Source organism: Hyperoodon ampullatus (genome assembly GCF_949752795.1).
Source record: "Hyperoodon ampullatus genome assembly, chromosome: X".
Taxonomy (NCBI): domain Eukaryota; kingdom Metazoa; phylum Chordata; class Mammalia; order Artiodactyla; family Ziphiidae; genus Hyperoodon; species Hyperoodon ampullatus.
In genome coordinates, this window is record NC_136913.1 from 17,751,613 (window position 1) to 17,773,856 (window position 22,244).

General features: G+C 41.8%; 1 protein-coding gene across 6 annotated transcripts in view; it reads right to left on the bottom strand.

The window, feature by feature from the left end:
- The window catches only part of SH3KBP1 (SH3 domain containing kinase binding protein 1), a gene marked incomplete at its 5' end in the record, with an annotated part of 262,811 nt that overhangs the window by 198,663 nt on the left and 41,904 nt on the right, over window positions 1-22,244 (bottom strand). For all 6 annotated transcript variants that reach the window (XM_079726907.1, XM_079726911.1, XM_079726910.1 and 3 more), the window contains one exon: window positions 11,913-12,036. In XM_079726907.1, coding sequence (XP_079583033.1) covers window positions 11,913-12,036 — 124 coding nt within the window. Of the gene's footprint in view, window positions 1-11,912; window positions 12,037-22,244 lie in introns of those variants that run through there.

Below are 22,244 nucleotides of genomic sequence, written 5' to 3' on the forward strand. Positions count from 1 at the left end.
TAAAGATTTAGGAGCAAAAATGGCCAACGCAGAGTTACTGACAACGGCAAGAAAAACTGGAACCATAAATGGATTCTCTCCTTTCCAGCAAAGGCTCTGTCTATGAAGCACAGAACTTAGAATATAAGAAGTTTGGCTTTTGATTTACAGGAAACTCTTTTTTTTTTCCTTGAGAAATGAACAATAGAATGCCACTGTCAGTTCTCTACCCTTCTCAAATCGATTACCTAATATTTAGGTCATCTCTAGCAAAACAGTGTCTTTTTGATCCCTCAGACTCACTATCTCCTAGGCAACTGATTGGATGAGGAAAAAATAAAGCTTCACTGAGAAATATATAATTCGTAGAGACTTGAATAAATGGAATGACACATCTTGTCCCTCAGCTGGGAGGGGGTAATGGCAGAGGACGGAAAAGAGAAAGAGATGGACAGACAGATAGGCACAACCAGATGCTGCATTTTAACACTAATTTGTGTGGCAATCTTTTTTCTTTTAAACAGCTTTACCGAGATATAATTTATATACCATAAAATTCACCCATTTTAAGTGTACAATTCAATGGTTTTTATGTACTTACAGAATTGTGCGACCACGACAACAATCTAATTTTAGAACATTTCTGTCGCCCCAAAAAGAAACCTTACGCCCATTAGCAGTCACTTTCCATCCCCACACCCAGCTCTGGGCAAACACTAATCTACTTTCCATCTCTAGGGATTTGTCTATTCTGGACATTCATATAAATGGAATCATATAATATGAAATATTTTGTATCTTCCTTCATTCAGCATGGTGTTTTCAAGGCCCGTCCATGTTGTAATATGTATCAGTACTTCATTCTTTTTTATCACCAAATAATATTCCATTGTATGGATTAAACCACATTTTGTTCATCCATTCATCAGTTGATGGGCATCTGGGTAGTTTCCATTTTTTGGCTATTAGGGATAATGTTGCTATGAACATTTGTGTACAAGTTTGTGTGTGGACATATGTTTTCATTTTTCTTGGGTGTGATATGCTGGGTCATATGGTAACTATACTTAAAACTTAGAGGAAATGCTACACTGTTTTCCAAAGCAGAGGTACCATTTTACATTCCCACCAGCAGTGTATAAGTTATTCATAGTATTCCCTTATAATTCTTTTAATTTCTCTAAGATGAACAGCGATGTCCCTTTTTTAGTTCCTCGTATTAGTAGTTTAAGTCTTCTCTCCTTTTTTCTTGATCAGCGTAGCTAAACTTTATCAGTTTCATTGACCATTTCAAAGAGCCAACTGAAACTTCTGGTTTCAGTGATTTTTTTATACTGTTTTCCTATTCTCTATTTCTTTTATTTCCACGCTGATCTTTATTATTTCCTTCTTTCTGCTTGCTTTGAGTTTAGTTTGCCCTTCTTTTTTCTAATTTCTTAAGGTAAAAAGTTAGGCTATTGACAATCCCACTTCTAGTATATATCCAAAGGAAATTAAATCACTGTGTCAAAGAGATATCTGCACCCCGATGTTCACTGCAGCATTATTCACGACAGAAACAACCTAAGTTTACACTGATGGAAGAATGGATTTTAAAAATGTGATACAAACACATGCACACACATGCACATGCACACACGTGCACACACAGAGGAATAGTATTCAGCCATAAAAAATAAGGACAACATGAATGAACCTTGAGGGCATTAGGCTAAGTGAAATAAATCACAGAAAGACAAATCTTACATGTTCTCACCAACACCACAACCAAAAAAAAAAAAAAGGTAATGATGTGAGGTGAAGGATGTGTTAAGTAACCTTATTGTGATAATCATTTCACAATATATATGTATATCAAACCATTATGTTGTACACCTTAAAATTACACAGTGTTATATGTCAATTATATCTCAATAAAGCTGGGAAAATAAGTTAGGCTATTGATCTGAGATCTGTTTTCTTTGTGAATATAGGCATTTGCAGCTATAAACTTCACTCAAAGCATTGCTTTAGCTGCATTCAATAAATTTTCAAATGTTGTGTTTTCATTTTCACTCATTTCAAAGTATTTTATTTTTTTCTTTTCCTTTTTTTAAAAGATTTATTTATTATTTATTTATTTATTTTAGGCTGCATCGGGTCTTAGCTGCGGCACGCGGGATCTTCGTTGAGGCATGCAGGATCTTTCACTGAGGCACGTGGGCTTCTCTCTAGTTGTGGCGTGTGGGTTTTCTCTTCTCTAGTTGTGGCGCATGGGTTCCAGAGCGCGAGGGCTCTGTAGTTTTGTGGTACGCAGGCTCTAGCTGAAGCGCGTGAGCTCAGTAGTTGTGGCACGTGGGCTTAGCTGCCCCATGGCATATGGGATCTTAGTTCCCTGACCAGGGATCGAACCCACGTCCCCTGCGTTGTAAGGCAGATTCTTTACCACTGGACCACCAGGGAAGTCCCTCCAAGTATTTTAAAATTTCCCTTGTGGACTCTTCTTTGACCCACTGGTTATTTATGAGTATGTTGTTTAATTTCCATATATTTGTGAATTTCCCAAATGTCCTTCTGTTGTTGATTTCTAATTTCATTCCACTGTGGCCAGAGAACATACTTTGCATGATTTTAATCCTTTTAAAATTACTGAGACTTCTTTTATAGCCTAGCATATAGTCTATCCTGGAGAATGCTCTGTGCACATCTATCTGATCACTGGTTGCTTCATGGAAACAACACTTTATTAGTTTCCATATATCAATAATTTCTTCCCAACACTCTGGGGCCTTACTAGCAGTTTATCATTTTTAATAACAACTACTACTATATTCAGGGAGTGACTCCCCACCCTACTTCAATCTATTACCACCCTCTGCCCCTAAATTTATTCTCTTTCCTAATTTTTATCCTCACAATTTCCCTAAGGAAATTAACAAGAGTAATCTCCTTATTTTACAGATTAGAAACAGAGTATGAGAGTTGCTCTAAGTCCCACAGAAACTTTGGGGGTGTAGCGGAAGGGGGGTCTGGACTCTGCCTACAGCCATTTTTCCTGCAACAAGGCCCTGCTGCCACTGAGCTTATTCAGGTCTCCAGAGAAACACTAATGGAACAAGCAGTTTAGTCCTCTTCTAATGTGCTTCCCCTGCCACATGCACACACACACACCCCCCCAGGGGAAGCTTTAAGCTGTTCTTTCTTTCCCTTTCTAGGTGGGGGCAAAACGGTGGCCCACCTAGCACTGTAACTGGGCCTGCTGTCAGCTTGACAGTGGGTTAGGAAGATGGGCCATGAAATGTTCTCATTGTTCAGGGCATAACAGTCCCAGAGCTTCACAAGCACCAAAAGCCGCAAGTCCAAAGACTAAGCTGAGCCTGCAGGTGACATGGGGGGACCAGGCTGTGATGACAGACCAGTAGGACCAATCTGTGTAATTAAAAGAGAATAAGGAAACTTCAGAAGAAAAGGCCCCCTTTCCAGGGCTTTCTCCACAAGTGAGGACAGCTACTGTCCCAGTACAATACCTCTAATTAACTATTTTCAATTAACCTACCAGCTCTCTTCTGAGAACACTCCCCCCCTTTGAAAAGGAGAAGCCCACGTGGGCCTTAGCAAAGGTCAGTCCCCCAGACCACAGGCGTGTCCTTTCAGGTCCCCTGGGCAGAAACTCCATGGGTCCCTGTATCAGGCCAAAGGCTGGGTCACTATCAGGGACCTCAGCCACCTCAGGAATTCTATGATTCCAGAACTCTGAAACATCAGGCTACATGGCTTGTCCTCATAGCCCCACGGGTGGGTTCATCACCTGAACTCAAAATGGCCGCCTCTTTCATGAGGAAGGGGAGAGAATGAACAAAGCTCTTCTCCATGTCGAATCAGGCTTTAATGGTATCAGGAAAAGCTAAGATTCCCTGCATTTCTATCAAAGCAGATAGAGAAGGAAATGGGAATGTTTTGACTACAGGGGACCACCATTCTGTCATCATTATAAAATCCGCCCCTGGATTCCCAGGTTCTGGCCTGACTCAAGTCCCAGGTGGACCTGGCCTCGCAGTTCACTGGGTCCGCCCACTCAGCCCACTTTTCCTGCCAAAGCCCAGCCCAGGGGGACACTCCTAGATACAAGGACCCAAAAAACGATCAAGGTAAAAAATCTCTTTCAGCTTGTCACTTGAAAAACTACCAAAAAGACTGGCTCTCAAGTTTTAGATTTTGGGAATATTCTTGTAGCATCATCTAACTTGTTTTTTCACGGCCATGGGCTTGAGAAGCATCATCAGTCATTTCTTGCAGTGCCAGCACCACCATCTATGCTCACTCACTCTAACATTACCTGTGCAAGGTAGACTCTGAAGATGATCTTGGACATGCTTAGACAGCTCCTTGCTTGGCATTTTAAAGCCCAGCATACCCCAAAGCAGAGTCCTAACTAGTCTTCAGTAAAACGTGGTTCGGTGGTCAAAGAGAAGCAGGTTTCCTTACATAGGACATCTAACAGCCTGCAAGATGCTAATTCATTTGTTAGTCTCTAAGAGGGTGCTAGTGTGTGCAGCTGTACCCAAAAGTTATTTGTCCAGACAGCCAATTTTCTCTCTCTCTTTATGTCCTTATCTCTCTCTTTCTCCCCCTTTTGTGGAATATTTTATAGGGCTACAATTTTGCACAACATGTGCTGGGAAATGCTGGCCAACATCTATCTGAGCTTGTTGCATCGTCTCCTCTCCAATAGATGGAAATATACAAAAGTACCCTCTTTTATTACAACATGCCTTATACATACAAACTTGGGCACACTAAGGTCCAACTCAGGACTTGTGAAAATAAGCACTGCGTACAATGGTGCAATGTGGCTGAACCCAGAGCTATCCTTGGAGCCTGGTGTATTGCACAGAGCTTGTACAATTCCAGCATTCTGCACCATGTGAATCGTAAACTCCTCTACGACATGAGAAAACTTCAGTTATCCGAACTTATATGGACTCTCTGACTTTTAAAAGGTACCTAAGGCTTTATGCCAGCAATATAAAAACAAAATAAAAAATCAAGTCAGATTTACAAGTGGGTTATGCACTATGCACAGTGTTTAGAACTCCAAATCTTTTTCCCATAGAAACAAAGTCATAAGTGGTGATTAAGTTCCCAGACTAACCCATAATGCAGCTAAAACAAGGCACATCTGCAATGTCATCAAGTAAAAAAGAATTTAAACAATGAAATTAAAGAAGAAACAAATTTATTTATCAAGAACACTTATGCTGGGTGGTATACCCAGAGGGGGGCAGGGGGGCAGCCCGTGCCTAAGCAGGAAGGGGCATCCTGTAGAGAAGTGACAAACGATAATGAAGCCAGCAAAGTCAGTTGGCTCTTTATTTCACCACCTGCTGACAACTGAAAACAACATCAGTAATAAAATACTGCTCCTTTGAGGAAAACTGCGTTCAACAAGAAGTGAAGAAGTAGTTCGGGGTACTTGGAGCTATTAAGGAGGAGACCATGGCTTACCAATATGGATTTTAGTGTAATTCTTTATTGTGTCCAAATTAATATCTATACCTAGAGTCGTGCCTATAGGAGTCTTTTTTTTTTATGCTTATCAACAATGATCCTGGTCAGTAGGGGTAAAACAGATGGAACAAGGATGGAGAAACAGATTCTATGAGTTCAAGGAGCAAACGTTAGAAGAGAAAGGAAAGGAGCTAAAGAGAACATGTGTATAATGTGAGAGGCCGTAGGTCTGAGATGGAATTTCATGGACTGAGAACACTAAATCAGAGGAACCAAAGGCATCCTGCCTAAGATTCTGCCCCGGAGAAAGAAAAGGTGGGGAGGAGGAGGAGTTTCCTAGGAGAGCCACCAGGTGGAGCCACCATCACAAAACCACTTCAGGGATGGTCCTCTGGGTGGACTTGGGTGGAAGTCTAAATCATTATTCCATGTGAAACTCATGACTCCACTGTTAGTACCTTACTACTAAGACACAGAGATTAAAAGGAGATAAACATAATAGAAGAAAAATTCTAAAAACAATTTTGTCAATGACCCACACACTAAAAATTATAGAAAAAATATGAAAGCAACGTCCCTCTAGAATGGCTTCTTTCCACCCATTTCACAACCACCCCTAAGCCCAACAGGCAGTACTACTCAGATAAGAAAATGGACAAGGGCAACATACTCTAACATCAATTACTGGTCCTAACACAGGCTCCTAATAAAACAGAAATGCAGACAAGGATCATTTACTGTACAAGACCTCTTTATGGCCCCTTTACTCTCAAACTTTCAAGAATGAAGGCCCACGGGTGCAAAAAAACCCCCCAAAAAACCATAAATGCACATACAGATACATTCACACAGGCATATATATTATTGAATGACTATATATGATATTCATCCACGTTCACTGCCAGATGGCAGGCTTTATTTTTATCTTCCCATGGGAAAGAATAGCTCAAGAGATAGCCAAGAGCTTCCACACAATAGTAATGTCTTCTCTTAACTCTTACTCTTCTATCTGTCCATAAAAGCCAGCAATCTAGGTAAAAATGACAGATGATTTGGAAACTTGAAGAAAAATCTGACCCAACACACCACATTTTCCGATTCCTAGTTAACTGGAGGTAACTCACATTTGCTTCTCCAAAAAGAAATTTGAAAGGAAAAAAGTCTTGTTTCTAGAAACAAATTCCCAGATCTCACATCTACCTTAAACAACAAAGCACTAGAAAACCAAAGTGGTTGACATTCTCTTTATCAAGGACATACTTTTTCCATCCTTTGTTTACAGTTTCATTTCAAAAAAGGAGCCCACAGCCATCACGATCCATGCCACTGTCTCTGAGCCAACACAAGAGTGCCATGGCAGCACGTGCACACTTATGTACACATGCACACACTCACTCACGTTCTGATGAATAGGCCAATGGATACCTCAAGGATATTATTCCAAGTTGCTAAGTAAATGCTAAAGATATGAAAGCTCGAACAAATGTTTCCCCTTCAGTACAGTCAAGGGAGGGAGGTCACTATGGCCGGATGTGTTTAGGGATTGAATGACAAGTGCTGAAACTATGAGAGAAAGAAAGATAAACAGTAGGTAAAATTCTTCTGACAGCTACAGGCAGCAGACCAAAATGGAGAGCCCTTCTGTGCACAAACACTAGGCCCATATTATGTTGAGGGGCATGTATGTATCACCCACCAACACACAAAATGAATTCTGGAGAATTTCTGCACTAACTTTTTTTTTTTTTTTTTTTTTTTTTTTTGTGGTACACGGGCTTCTCACTGCTGTGGCCTCTCCCATTGCGGAGCACAGGCTCCGGATGCGCAGGCTCAGCGGCCATGGCGCACGGACCCAGCCGCTCCGCGGCATGTGGGATCTTCCCAAACCGGGGCACGAACCCATGTCCCCTGCATCGGCAGGCGGACTCTCAACCACTGCGCCACCAAGGAAGCCCTGCACTAACTTTTAAAGCAACAATGTGTCACCAGAGGCAGAGCAGCTGTTGGCGTCTCTGTCAAGGAAAACTTTTGAATTAAACCTGTCTGAAGGACTAAACACATGAGAAATGAGCCTCAAAGAGTCATGTTCTATAATCACAGTCATATCCACATACCAACTTAGAGAGCAACTCTCCCCCATCTCAACTTGAATCTTATCTCGTAGCGTCAGTGCTATACCTGTTACAAATAATATCCTTTAAGCCATCAGATCTTTCAGCACTAATCTCTGGAAGGCGCAGTAAAATGCAAATGCATAACAAACCTTAAATAAAGATGGTAAAAGCAGATTATCTTTCAGAAGGCAGATGCCAGAGTAGCAGAGCGACTTAAAACGATGATTATAAAATACATTGTATATCAGGAGAGCATAACAACAACAACAATAATAATAGTAGCAAAGAATAATAAATGTGCAAAATACAATAGAGACTTACCAAACACTGAATTCATGATAAACTGGAAATAGAAACAAGGACATATAAAGCCAACCAGAAACACGCGGAGTGGCTTCACATTCAGAATGACAGAAGTAAATAAGAGACATATCCCCACCTTGCCAGGAAAAAGATATAAGGAATGTGCAGCACTTTCTCAACATTTCCCAAGTGATACAATAGATTGGAACTGCTTAGAGGCAGGACTAGCTGGTGTTTTCTAGTTTTTCTATCTGCCCCAGCACCAAGCACAGGGCCAGGGGCCATAGTAGGCACACAGTAAACATGTGTAATTGAATGTCTGTTAGTACCCACCCCAAAGTGAGTAAGGAACAGTGTCCAAAGTCATAGGCAGCAGGAGGGGTTCAGAGAGAGGCAGCTTCCCCATGAGGTCTGCCAACAGTGCAAAAACTGGGAAACTGCAGCCCTGAAATAGAAGCTGATCCTCACACAGGCCAGCAGGGTATTGATTCCAGCCTGGACACTTAACCTATCACATGGATAAAGTTGATTGGGAAACCCTTATAAGGATGAAACCAAAAGATTTTTTTATTCCATTTTACTTCAAGTAGAAAAGAGTCCATATTCAAATGAACAAAATCCTCCTTGCTCATTTTTAAGGATATATTTATTGTATTTGCTGTTAACTGCTAAAGTACCTATTCTGTTCAATTTTGGTTTGAAACTCAAGGTATGAATATCTTAAAAAAAAAAATCTTCCATATAGCAAAGTTCCAATTTAGAAGGGCCCATCACTCTCTTATATGGGTTCAATGATAGAAGAAACAAAAGAATAAATCATTCTCAGAAGGAAACAGACAACCTTTTTCTTTCTGGTTCATGAGAATGACTTCTGGCTCAAAGAAAAAATTTTAGATTTTCTGGCTGCAATTTGTCAACATTCTGGAGTCTGGGATAACTTTAGGATATATAACATCCATGCTGCAAGTTTAAACTTAAAAATGACCTCTTAAGCCTTGGGGAAAGCTTGTCTTAACCAGGAAGCTCCTTCACTGTGACTTGGGTAAAGCCCAGAGAAGTGGTCAAGGGTGAGAGCAGACATAACTGTCCTTAACAGTGCTAATGTCTGCAATATATAGCTGATGGCTGCCAAGCCAACTGGATGATCTGCTCTCTCTCTCAATTTCAGTCACATCTTTTTTCTCAAATAAAAAGCCTGTGGAGTCATTCCAGTACCTCCCTAAATCAACTCTGTAGAGATTTGCAAAGGTTAAAGCTGAAAACTGAAACTAATCGGTCCCCAAACTAATGTTTCCATGGTCCTGGCCTTTTCTCAAGGCTATGAATGGCTTCCTTCAAATGTAGAATATCTTTTGACCTTATGCAGGTGCCTGGGGAGGGCGAGCTCATCCCACACTGTGAGCTACTACAACCCATTCACCCCTGCTGCAAAGTGAGGCACGTCCCCAACGCAAAAATCGCTGGACACAATTGGACAAACTTCTTCAGCTCAGTGTATCTCAAGTTCAGGACATAATGAAATGGTTCAATTTCAGACTTTTCATAGAAATAGACTTCAATCTTTCTTTATTAAACCACTGCTAAGCCTGCATCAAATGATATGGCCCATATAAAGTGAATAGTCATCTCAACTTTGATAAAGATGAAGAAAAAGAACCTGTGTTAACTCTACTAAATTCACACAGGGTCCAAGGCTGAATCACAAGGTGGACTCATATACTATAAGAAAATCCCATGTTAGTGAATCAAATTAGCCTGTTACTAAACTCTGAAAGCAACTTCCCTCCATAACAACAGCAACAGACAAAAACATCCAAGAGATTTCTAGGGACAAAGCCCGATGGAAACAAAGGGAAGGAGGAGGCTTTGGTCATTTATGATAACTCATAAAACTTGAAAAATTAGTTGGACAGAAGTGTTTACAAGTAACTAGAATCATCCCACAGATTTAGCCTCTGATCCTTGTTTTAAGGGGGAAAAAAGTGGTTTTTCATTGATTTGGGGTGGGAAAAAAATGTAGCTTTTGAGCTCAGCACAATGAACTATTTATGTGGCCTGACAAGGCCAATCAATCCAGCCTGCTGTTTATTATAAGGAGCAGTAGGATATTGTTAGCTCTGGTGGGTGGGGGCGGGGCCAAAGACGGCACTGGCCCTGGTACACAATTCTTCCCTTCAACTGGAAATTTATGTGTGGCCCAGGTGACCCGGGGGTCAGTATGAAGCCTGGGACAGAATGAAGATGGTTTGTTATGTGTTTCATATTTACAGGATGCCCCCATGTGCTATCGTCTCAGAGCCATTGGCAGATTATGACCTAAGAGTAAAAAGTTGGTCATAATCAGGCTGTAGGCCTAAGGTGGAGGCTTAGAAAGAAAACATTAAGTCAGTAAGCCGGTCCCTTTAATGCCATTTTCTGGTTAATGAATAATTCTGTAGGGGACCTCAAAGGTCAGATTTTTCGTTGTAAAGAGACAATTATCTAAAAAGTTCGATTCCTTCATTGATTTAAAGCTCTCAGGTAATTTTGTCGAACTTACCTGGATAATCACCTTAACTCCTTAACTTAATTAATCCCTTATCTTGTTAAATTAATGAATTACCTTAATTCTCTTATTTGCTTTACAAAAACAAGGCTGGCCAGAGAGGCCTTGCCGCTGGTCTACGTGTATGCCATTCCTCGGCCCACTGACCCAAGGAGCATCAGGAGAAACAGGAGAGGCTCAGATCAGCAAGGGAACTCTAGCTCTCCAAGTCCAATGAGGGCAGGCCTCAGGAGTTCTGGAACCTATTTGCAAGAATGCAGGAGGTGCTCTGGGAGATGACTATAGTTTTAGAGCTAGGTAGGCCTAAATTCTTAAAATGGGAAAATCCCCTCCACTGGCAGGATGGGGTTTAAAAAAAAAAAAAAAGAAAAGAAAGAAAATCCTATAGCTGCTAAACAGCGTGGGCCTCCAGCCAATATTTCATCTGAATAATTCAAAAAAGGAAATGTAACCCAGGGCAGCTGGAGGGGGTAGAGGAAGAAGCAGGAAGGAAGAGAGACACAAAGCTGAAGTCTCAAGCAGTATGATCAATGGACAGTTTATTGGACAAATTCTTATGCAGTCTAAATTTGATGAAAGATTAGCTGTTCTTCCCCATGGTTATGTAAACTTGTCTTTTTTTTTTTTTCTTTTTAATGGAACTCTTTGCTAATACATTTCCGGCTCCTGCTTTTGAACAGCTCTATGTTTCTCTTTAAGGAAGTAATAAGCCCCTGAAAAGCCTGCAGCTGAAAGCTAATCTACCTCGGGCGTGCTTAGTGTGCACCCGGCCTGGTCCATGGGGAGGGTGGGCTCAGGAGAAACTGAGGCAATCCAGTTTCCATCTTAGTATAGAATTGAGTCGGGTTGTCTCTGCCATCTTATAGAATCTCTCCTACCATTTCATACAACAATGTCACAAAGGGCAGATAGGGGAGAAAACAAAACTCCAACAAGCTGATACCTGAAAAATCTGCCTTGAGGCCTCAGAAGGGGGAAACAAGATGGTGAAAGGTTTCCTGGTTAGACAGATGGATGGATGAGCTATATCTCTGTAAGTACTGCCTCCTAAACCAAGAGAGACAAGGCGGAGCCCAGCGGTTAGAGAGAGAAAGACCCTGCTAAAGCCTGCCCTTACACTAAAAAGAGAGCATGGCCAGACGTGCCCGGCTCAGCTGGCACCATAGTGTTCTCTGAAGTCACATTTCAGCCAAAAAAATAGATATGAAAGCGAAAGCTAAAGTCCTAGAAAAATCATCATTTACAAATTTAGTCTACTTTCCCACTGTCAAGAAAATTTTGTTTATTAGTTTCCTTTAGTATAGTTATTGTATCGTTACTTGCCATGTGTGTGAGTGTGTATGCACCCAAAATTTATACTAAAATCAAAACCAAAAGGGCAAATGCCATTCAATTTTCCAGCAATGCAAAATTTGATACAGTTCACCCAGAAGTTGCCAGTTTGGGTTTGTGTGTGGGGAGGGGCTCTTTCTTCTTTGCCATACCTCTCTTGTTGGTTCTTAGAATTGTTTCAGAAGACAACAACGCATTTCCACTGGACACTTCGTGCATGGGCTTTTCTGGAGCTTTGCTGGAGAGAGGGTCTTTCTTCATCTCTTTCTTTATTTCCTGTGAGGACAGAGAAAAGGAAAACAAGATTGTAGTTTAACATTTTAGAATGTCTCTGACTATGTTAAGCTTCAGCTTTCTGGAAATGAACTATAGTGACCTCAACTCAGCATAACATTTTATTTTATTTTTTTAACATCTTTATTGGAGTATAATTGCTTTAAAATGGTGTGTCAGTTTCTGCTGTATAACAAAGTGAATCAGTTATACATATACATATATCCCCATATCCCCTCCCTCTTGTGTCTCCCTCCCACCCTCCCTATCCCACCCCTCTAGGTGGTCACAAAGCACTGAGCCGGTCTCCCTGTCAGCAAAACATTTTAAAAACACCATTTTCTATATGTTGTAGTTTGTTTTCCTTACATTTATTAGACAAGCACCTGGTCCTATAAAATGTAATAATGTCCAATACAATGCAACCTTCTGTGACTATGGTCTTTCCAAGGGATCAAAAAGGCCACCATACAGCTCCAAATGACAGCCTGTTCTGTTTTTTGAACAATGACAATCTTTGGCCAAGCAGACTCGCCCCTCAAAGGCCTTCTGGTTTCTATTCTTCCCAACAGGGGTTTAAAGAAGTATATTCCCAAATCACCATTGTGCTCACAATTATGCTAAACCCAAAGGAAGATGATTTAAGTTCATTAACAGTTACCAATTTCCTCTGGCTTTTTAATCCCTGAGAGAGAAAAATATAAAAGATAATAAAATAAAATAAAGACTATCATTCTAAGCCAGGGGTCGGCAAACTAAGCCCACCACATGTTTTTGTAAATAAAGTTTCATTATAACACAATCCCCTTCATTTCGTTTAGGTATTTCCTATGGCTGCTTTGATGCTACAACGGCAGAGTTGAGTAGTTGGAACAGACATCCAAGCCAAAACTACCTGGCCCTTTACAGAAAAAGTTTACACTAGGTGGTCTCTTATCAAAGCTCCATTAAGATCTGGATTTTAAAAACCTGATGCCTGATACAATTATTTCAAATTATTGATATTCGACTAATTTACATAATTTTTTTCAAAAGCATTAATAGCCGGAAATGATAGTAACTCACAAAGTGCAGATCTGGGCAGGGGGGGTTCTGGGCTTGTCTGCATCCATGATCACACTGACTTGGGAAGAAGAGAAAGCTAAGGGGCTGGAGCCAAAGCACGGCTGGGTGGCAGGAAGGGCTCAGAGACGAGAGATGTGTTCTCTAGAAAGAGCCTGGGACAAGAACTGGACATGGGTCCTTCTATGAATGAACATGGAGATGGAAAATTTGGTGGGAGGCCACAATTTGGCCTGGGCAGAGGTGGAAAAAACAGAACAAAAGCTTGTCAAAACATAGCCACCGCCTGGCAGCTTCCTACACACCCGAGCGTTAGTTACCGTATCCAATTCCCCGATTGCTGGCTCTGTTCACAACAGCCTCGCCCTCTCTCCCTCATGAGGGCCTCACCGGAAACCAGCAACTGCGGTTGGTGCTCTGCTGGGTTGAGAGTTTCAGCTGGCGCCCCAGGCCAACCCAGCACAAAGCGGTGTGCATGCGTGTGTACGTACACGCACTCCCACCTCAGCAGCCCCGGCACCTGCTAGAACAGCAGTTGCTGGGGGTTTCTGCAGCCTCACAGGCAGATGGCATCAGGGGACAATCTGCAAACATTGCCAGCCTGAGCCGCATGAAAGGATGCTTTCTTAGTGATGGCTGCCAGCCTGCTATGGCTCTAGAAGTAAACAAGGCACCATGGGGCCTCATTCCCCAATGGTTGCTTCTTTGGGGGTAGAGCAGTTGCTCAAACATCACTCTCCACTGTAGGGCGGGTATGACTGTGCAAACACAAATTTCCCACCTAGACACAACATAACGCAGTGATACAACATCCAATTTTGCCAAGGAGTAATTCAGAGAAATTCAGTGGGTTGCAGGTGACATGGTAAGCACTTGCTTAGCACTAACCACGATGCAGTTAGGCAGGGGTGAGGGAGTGCAGATGTTTGACAGACTGGGGTGGTCACTGGAGAAGGCCTGAGAAGCTATGGTTGTCAAGAATGTTCACACCCAAGGCTTCAGAGCAGCAACCCGTGAGCTTTGAAGGACTGATCTCATCATGCAGGTGCTTAAGGGCTGAGAAACCAGCAACAGGAGAGAGGTTGGTTCATAAGTTTCAGATTCTGTTGTCCCCCCAATGATTGTTCCCATTTGCCAGATACGTAAGCCTCATGATGACCTAATTTCTTAAGTTGCTTGTTAGATTCAAACAGGGAGGAGAAAACTTAAAATATGCCCTGCATTTTTCCAAAGAAACCAATCAGACATGTAGGCATGGCGGTGCATCCTGAAGACTCTCCATCTGCCCAACACCCAGGTACACCAGGCTCAATGCAGTCCCACCCAAACCCAACATCGTCCTTCCAACCGGCCCCTTCTCTGGGAGAGACGGGAGCTATCTTGCTTGACAGCCCATCATCAACCCACTTACCCAGGCTGGAAAACTCAGTGTTAACCTTCATATCTAACCAGCCACCCAGTTGCGCTCTATCTACTTCCTCAATCTGTTTCTCTCCTTCCTCCCAAGCTGCCTTAAAAACATGAATACCAGGCAAGGAACCTGAATAGACATTTCTCCAAAGAAAATATACAAATGGCCAATAAGCACATGCCAAGATGCTCAAATCATTATTCACTAGGGAAATGCAAATCAAAACCGCAACGATATACCCCTTCATTCCCACTAAGATGGCTAGGTTTTTTTTTTTTTTCTAAAGGAAGACAAGTGTTGATGAGGACGTGGGGAAATTGGAACCCTTGTACATTGCTGGTGGGAATGTAAAATGGTGCAGTCACTGTGGAAAACAGCATGATGGTTCCTCAAAAAGTTAAACACAGAATTACTGTATGACCCAGCAATTCCACTCCCAGGTATATACCCCAAAGAGTTGAAAGCAGGACCTAAACAGATATTTGTATGCCAACATTTACTGCAGCATTATTCACAATAGCCAAAAAGTAGAAACAACCCAAGTGTCCATCAACAGACGAACAGATAAACAAGATGTGGTATATACATACAATAGAATATTGTTCAGCCTTAAAAAGGAATAAAATTTTGATAACGCTACAACACGAATGAACCTAGAAAACATCATGCTAAGTGAAATAAGCCAGACACAAAAGGACAAATATTGTCTTATTCCACGTATATGAGGCACCTAGAACAGGCAAAATCATGGAGGCAGAAATTGACTAGAGGTTACCAGGGAGTAAGGGGATGGGGGGGATGAGAGTTAATGTTTAATGGTTATGGAGTTTCTGTTTGGGGTGATGAGAAGTTTTGGAAACAGACAGTGGTGATGGTTGCACAACATTGTGAATGTAATTAATGCCACTGAATTGTACTTTTAAATGGTTAAAATGGCAAATTTTATGTTATAGATATATTTTTACCACAGTAAAAAATACACATGAATACCAGCTTACATTTGAGAGTTTGCCATGTGCCAAAGCTTCCTCTAAGAGCTGCACCTGGACTGCAACTTTTAACCTGCGTAACAGCCTTATTCACAGATGCACACGCCAAGTCACAGAGAGCTAAGGAAACCTGTCCGAGGTCAAACAAGTAGGCGCCAGAATTGGAAATCAACCTGTCTAGCTTCAGAGCTCATCTCTTAACCACTCTTCCCCACAAGGCCTGCCTGCCTCCAGTCCCTCCCCTCCCCTCTCAACCTCCACACTATCTCAAGGGACACTTTCCTAAAACAATTGTCTGCTCTTGTCACTTTCCTACTGAAACCCTCCAGTTACTTCCAAAAGACCACAGGGCAAGCTCTTTCCTTCAAAAAGTTTTCAAATTGCACAGCAAGCCACATGTCCCTGTGTACTCACTTCTGGCTCAAACTATCTGACATACATGCTGACCCCAGGGTGCCAATTACTATGCAAATGCATGGTAGGAGTGCATTGTTTGAACACCCTGATGTTCACAGACATCTGATGTCATGGACTCCTATTGGTAGGCTCCAAAAATAGGTGACGAGGCCGGTAATGACACAACCTTACACTTGCAAGGGCTTATATACATTAAAGTGCTTTAACAGATCTTTTTTCGCTTCTCCTCACTATAACACTATCATTTTGTTACTGAAAGAAATCCTGATTTTTCTAGACTGATATATTTTTGCAGACAAGAATCATGAGACTCAGAGAGGATGCAAGATCATCAAAAGGCTACAAGGCTTGCAGGGGGCAGGGCAGGCCGTGGGACCCAGCTGCGGGCCTTCTAGGCAGAGCTCTCCTGCTTACACCTCACCTCCCAGGAAGAACCAGTGTCATGGCTATAGCAAGGACAGCCAAAATCACCCCACTGGTGGCTCCAGTGGAAAATTTCACTTTCCTCCACATCTAAAGAATCTAATTTATTGCTTTATCCATAAGCCCACAAGTACAAAGGCTGAAATCCTTGAAGACCCTATCATCCACACAAAAAAGCTCTTTGCTGCAAAAGAGGGTGGACTTGGCAGTGCAGTAACTCCTGCCTGCCTACAGCTGCCAGCATCCCTGTACCTGGAGCTCTCCGAGGTTCTGATCCAGGTCATGGGACTCTACAGACTTCCTGGGTATGAGCATTCCTTGCCCCCAGCCCTCAGTCTCAGCTTTCTGACCACAAGGCCTAGACTTTTAACCATTTGTTAAGAACATGGATCCTACTATCTCAGTGGTAGAGACTACACCCTGGACCAGAATTGTGGGCCACAGGGGCTTACAGAAATTCATACCTGCCCACATATATAAATCAGCAATGATTCTACTTGCTTTAAAACACAACAGAATAGTCGGGGTATCAGCAAACCTCTTTAGGAGGTAAAGGAAACCCAGTTTATCTCAAATCTAATGCCTTAACAATGGAAACTCGGCTTGTACAGTAAAACTGAGGCCATCAATAAACTATCGATGCTCCAATGACACTCAAGCTGTTGCTGCAAGGACCCCCCGAGTGAAAGGAGAGGGGAATTCACACCATTTCTGTTTCCCAAAGCAGTGTGCTGATCAGAGTCTGAGATGGCTTACCCACATCTGGACGCCAAGAAGCCCCAATAATGCCACTCTAGCAAAAATTCTCTGTGACACATTTAGCAGCCTGCAAACAGCAGCCTCACTGGGCAAAGGCATAATTTGTACACAACTGGAGCTAAACTAGCATCGTCTGTTTTCTGATAAGCGGAATTGCCTGGATGTGGCTGGTAGCCAAGCCCAGTCAGCTACCTCTTTGCCTCTCCCTCCCCCATCCATTACATACTATACAGGTGCTAGAGGGTTGGCTCAGTTGAACCTTAACTTCTTTCAACTAACCAAAATACTACACAGTAAAACATCAGTGAAGGTCTGGTTGGGGGGCCCCTCCCTCCTCTCATCCTTTATGTTTTCTACCAACCTTGACACAAGTTAAGACAGAGGTATCACAGTGGATGGAAAGAACGCTGCTGTGAGTCAAAAAACCAGAACTAGTCCCGGCATCATCATTTATCAGGTGGGTGACCTTGCGGGCAATAGTGAAAGCCTCTAAGCAGCTCTTTTGTCATCCCTAAAAGAAGTCTAATGCTAAATGCTTTGGCACCATCATAGAGGTGTCTTCAGGATTAAAGAGTGAATTGGAGAGTAGTATACAAATTGATTACTTATTGTCATTATTAACGTCATCATTAAATAGTAAGTGCTACAAAAAAAAAAGAGATCTACACCTAATAACACAGATAAATGTTCACAGTCAGAATGCTGAGTGAAAGAAGCCAGACCCAAGACATCACACACTGTACAATTCCATTTATGTGAAGTTTAACAACAGGCAGAACTAATCAATGGTGAGCGATCTCAGAATAGCAGTTACCCTTGGGAAGATACTGACTGGGAGGGGTACAAGACAACCTGCTGGGAGGATGAAATGTTCTACAGTTTGGTCTGGGTGATGGTTTGCACAGGTGTACAAACACCTAAAAATTCACTGAGCTGTATTTCTAAGATCTCTGCACTTCACTGTATGCTATTTCAATGTAAAAAGAACAACATAAATGTGTAAACCAGAAGAATACAGATTCTTTTCAATCAAAATGTGCTAATACTTCATCCTAGGAGGTCAAAAACCAGAAAAGCTAGTGCTTGGGTGTTTTAGTATTCATCTCAGTGGGTGGAAAGCCTTCTGGGATCAATATGAAGGAGATAAATGGTCAGAACATGCCAGATGAACCCTACCAAGTAGGTGAACCAAGGGGCATCTCATCTAATTGACACAATCAGCCTCCAAGGCGCCCCTCCTCTCCACCTCAGCTGCTTTCCTCACATCTCACAATAATTCCTTCTCTCCTGCCACCAAGAAAGAATACAGGCACACAGAGCAGGCTGGTGCCATTAATACCAGGGGAGCTCGGTGCTGCCCTGACCAGCCAGAAATGATGGTCCCGGGCTTCCCTCGGCATTAGAGTGAGGCTGGGCAGGGTCCCCTAAAGCTCAGGGCTGACGCAGGGCAGGGTAAAGAGGCATCGTTTGTCAGCCTGCCCTCAAGCATGGTCTGTTTCTTTCTGAAGGGTAAGGTTTCCTTTAGAGCTAGATGTGGGTATGGGATCACTAGTACTAGTGCCCCCTACACTAGTTCATGGAAAATCTTTCTGCAAAATTACCATTGGCAGGATGTAAAAGGAAGTCACTAAAAACAAACCCTTACCCCAAATCTACTGATCAAGAGAGTTTTGAATAGATACATAATCCTGGAAGAGCACAGCGCCACGCCCACCCCCGCCACACACATGCATGATATCTTTCTGCCCGCTCTGCACACAAAGGGCAAGTTTAAGAAGCAGCCACCCCATGAACAGTCCCTGCTCGCAGAGACTGCTTTCCCAGCATTTGGCTCGCTTCACAATAGGCTAGTTAGTCTCAAAACACCTGAGAAGGCATGGCAAGTATCCGGAAAGTAATAGTAGACACCGAGGGAGCTTCAGCTCTATCTGTAAGACTCCATTTCTTTAAAAAAATACATCTCATTATCACAATTTTTTTTTTTTTTGTGGTACGCGGGCCTCTCACTGTTGTGGCCTCTCCCGTTGCGGAGCACAGGCTCTGGACACACAGGCTCAGCGGCCATGGCTCACGGGCCTAGCCATTCCACGGCATGTGGGATCTTCCAGGACCGGGGCACGAACCTGTGTCCCCTGCATCGGCAGGCGGACTCTCAACCACTGCGCCACCAGGGAAGCCCCACAATATTTTTTGAAATACCCATGCCGCTGAACCACAAAATGCGCCAAGTTCATTAGAAACAATTGTAAAGAAAATGTATATAAAATATCTGAAGTAAATATGGCAAAATATGAGGATATGATAAAGCAGAGTGGTGAGCACACTGGTATTTGTTATTCAGTTTCTTTCTCCAATGCTTGAAATATTTCATAACTTCCCCTGAAAAAGTACATAGTGAAACCACATTGATGTCTCATATCACAATGGCTTTCTTACATTTCCAAATTTCATTGCCACTTAGAAAAGTGCTCTGACATATCATCATAAAGACACCTAAGATATTTTCAGCTCAAAAACTAATTTTTTAAAGTAACAGGATACCTACTGTTATGTCTCTATGTAAATCTTCAACTGCATTATCTACACTATCATATATTTGTAATATTATCTCCCAAGAATCACCAATAGCACAAGTCCAGGCAAGAGGCTCTTGACCTGCAGGATGGGAATGAATGCTGCAAAGAGCTCAGCCAGTGCTAGATTCTGGACAAATATAAGACCGGCTACCTTCATGTTCCAAAGAGATGACATAGCCTCCTGATGTAAGACACAATTACCTGCATGACAGTCAATGCCTTTATATATGCCCATGCCCTGCTAAACAGCTAGATTATTACCATTGGATCAAAGGGTATCAATACTAACCAACTGTTTGTACATGCTTTAGTGAGCACTTAATAAATATTTGTCAAATGAATGGCCAATTTCACAGAGTGTTATGGGCAAGATAGCTATCTACAGGCAAGGGGGAGTATTTTCAATTCAGCCCAAAGCTATGACAACATGGAAATCTGTATCATCCCTACAATGATACAACTGGTGCTCACTGGATCACAATCAACTTCTCACCTAAGAGGATACAGATCTGGCTTAAGAGTGGTAGGAAGAAGATAGAGTAAGAAAATTCAGGGCTTCCCTGGTGGCGCAGTGGTTGAGAGTCCGCCTGCCAATGCAGGGGACACGGGTTCGTGCCCCGGTCCAGGAAGATCCCACATGCCGCGGAGCGGCTAGGCCCGTGAGCCATGGCCACTGAGCCTGCACGTCCGGAGCCTGTGTTCCACAATAGGAGAGGCCACAACAGTGAGGGGCCCGTGTACCACAAAAAAAAAAAAAAAATTCACACAGTGCCTCATTTTTTTAAACAAGCAATACCATTTCTTTTTACACTCTGAATATTAGATATTCAAAATAAATTTACTCATTTAAAAAGTAAACCTTAAAAACACTAGAAGAAAACATGAGAGAAAGGTTTTACAGTCTCAGAGTGGGAAAGACTCTTTGACACTGACACAGAATCCAGAAGCCACAAAAGAAAGGGTTGATGAATTACAGAAAACTATAAATACAACAATCCAGAAGCCACAAAAGAAAGGGTTGATGAATTACAGAAAACTATAAATACAACATAGAAAAAAAAGTTTATCAAGAAAGACAAAAGTCAAAGTGTGAGAATATTGCTTGTTATAAAGACAGGCCTCTTTCCACAAAGTATCAGCAAAGAGATCAATAACCCAACAAAAAATAGCAAATGACAATTCATAGAAAAAAAATGATTCAAACACATGAAAAGATGCTTAACCATGCTCACAAGAGAAATGCAAATTACAGTGGGATTCATCTGACCATATCTGTACAGTATTCACTACACAGAACGACCCTGAATCCTTTTGGCTATTTTCTTAAATGAAAATTGTAGCATTTACACCTTCTGTGTTAGAATGTTTACACAGCACGTAGCACAGTGCCTGGCATACAACTGGTACTCACACAGAGAATAAGTATGAGAGATACAGAGAACAGCAAGCACAAAACTCTCCAGAAGCTGACAGTCTACATAGAGAGGGATGTAAATAACTTCTTAATTATGAGATACCTTCTTTTCTTGATATTAAATATCATAAAGTTTCTCAGTGGACCTCTCTGATACCCAGTGGATTTCTTAGCCCTACTGATATGCAAGATATAATTTTTATCTGTCATATTGGCAACAATCAAAAAAATTGGTAATATAATGTTGGCAATGATGTAGAGAAAGATACCCACTCATACTTTCCACTGAGAGTATAAACTGATGTATAAATTGGTACAACCTCTGTGGGAAGCAATGTGGCAATTATCTATCAAAATTTTAAATGCCTACACCTTTTGACTCAGTATTTCCATTTCTAGGAATTTAAACTGCAAATACACTTGCACATGTGCAAAGTGGCATATGTACAAAATTAATGGTTACAGCATTGCTTAACTTAGCAAAAGACTGAAAGAATGTAAACGTGTGTCAGTAGAGAACTGGTTCCATGAATCCACACCATGCAACTCTCTCCAAGAATGAGGCTGGTCCATAAGTGCCAATAAGAATATACACCGAGACGTGTTACTATGTAAAAAGCCTAATAATGTATGCAAGCATTTGTGTGAGTTTGTATGCATGCCTCATTGTGTAATACACAACAACAAAGTGATAACTGAGACTGCCTTCAGAGGGGGAAACAGGGTGGCTGAGAGACAGGGAAAACATATTTTGTCCCTTTTAATTGGTACCATGTGCCTGTGTTAGCTATACAAAATTTTAACTGACTTAAAAATTAATAATTAAAATGTGTTTAGTATTTCCCAATCATTAGACTATTGACTGCCACTTTTTCTGCAAACAAGGGATAAGTTGACACTGCCACCTAATATAATTTGATTATATCATTTCCACTGCTAATTTGAAAGATCCCAACATAACCAGTCACAGTGAGAGCAGTATATATGAACAGATACAAAGCTTTAAAGAAAGCTCTTCAGTCCATATATTCCATCAAGAAGGGAACACAGGAAAGTTAAGATGTGGGAGAAATCATGCCAGGCCCAATAATCAATTGTTTTTTCAATTATTTCTTTCAAAATTCAATATTATAGAAATATAATTATAATTAATGGCATGA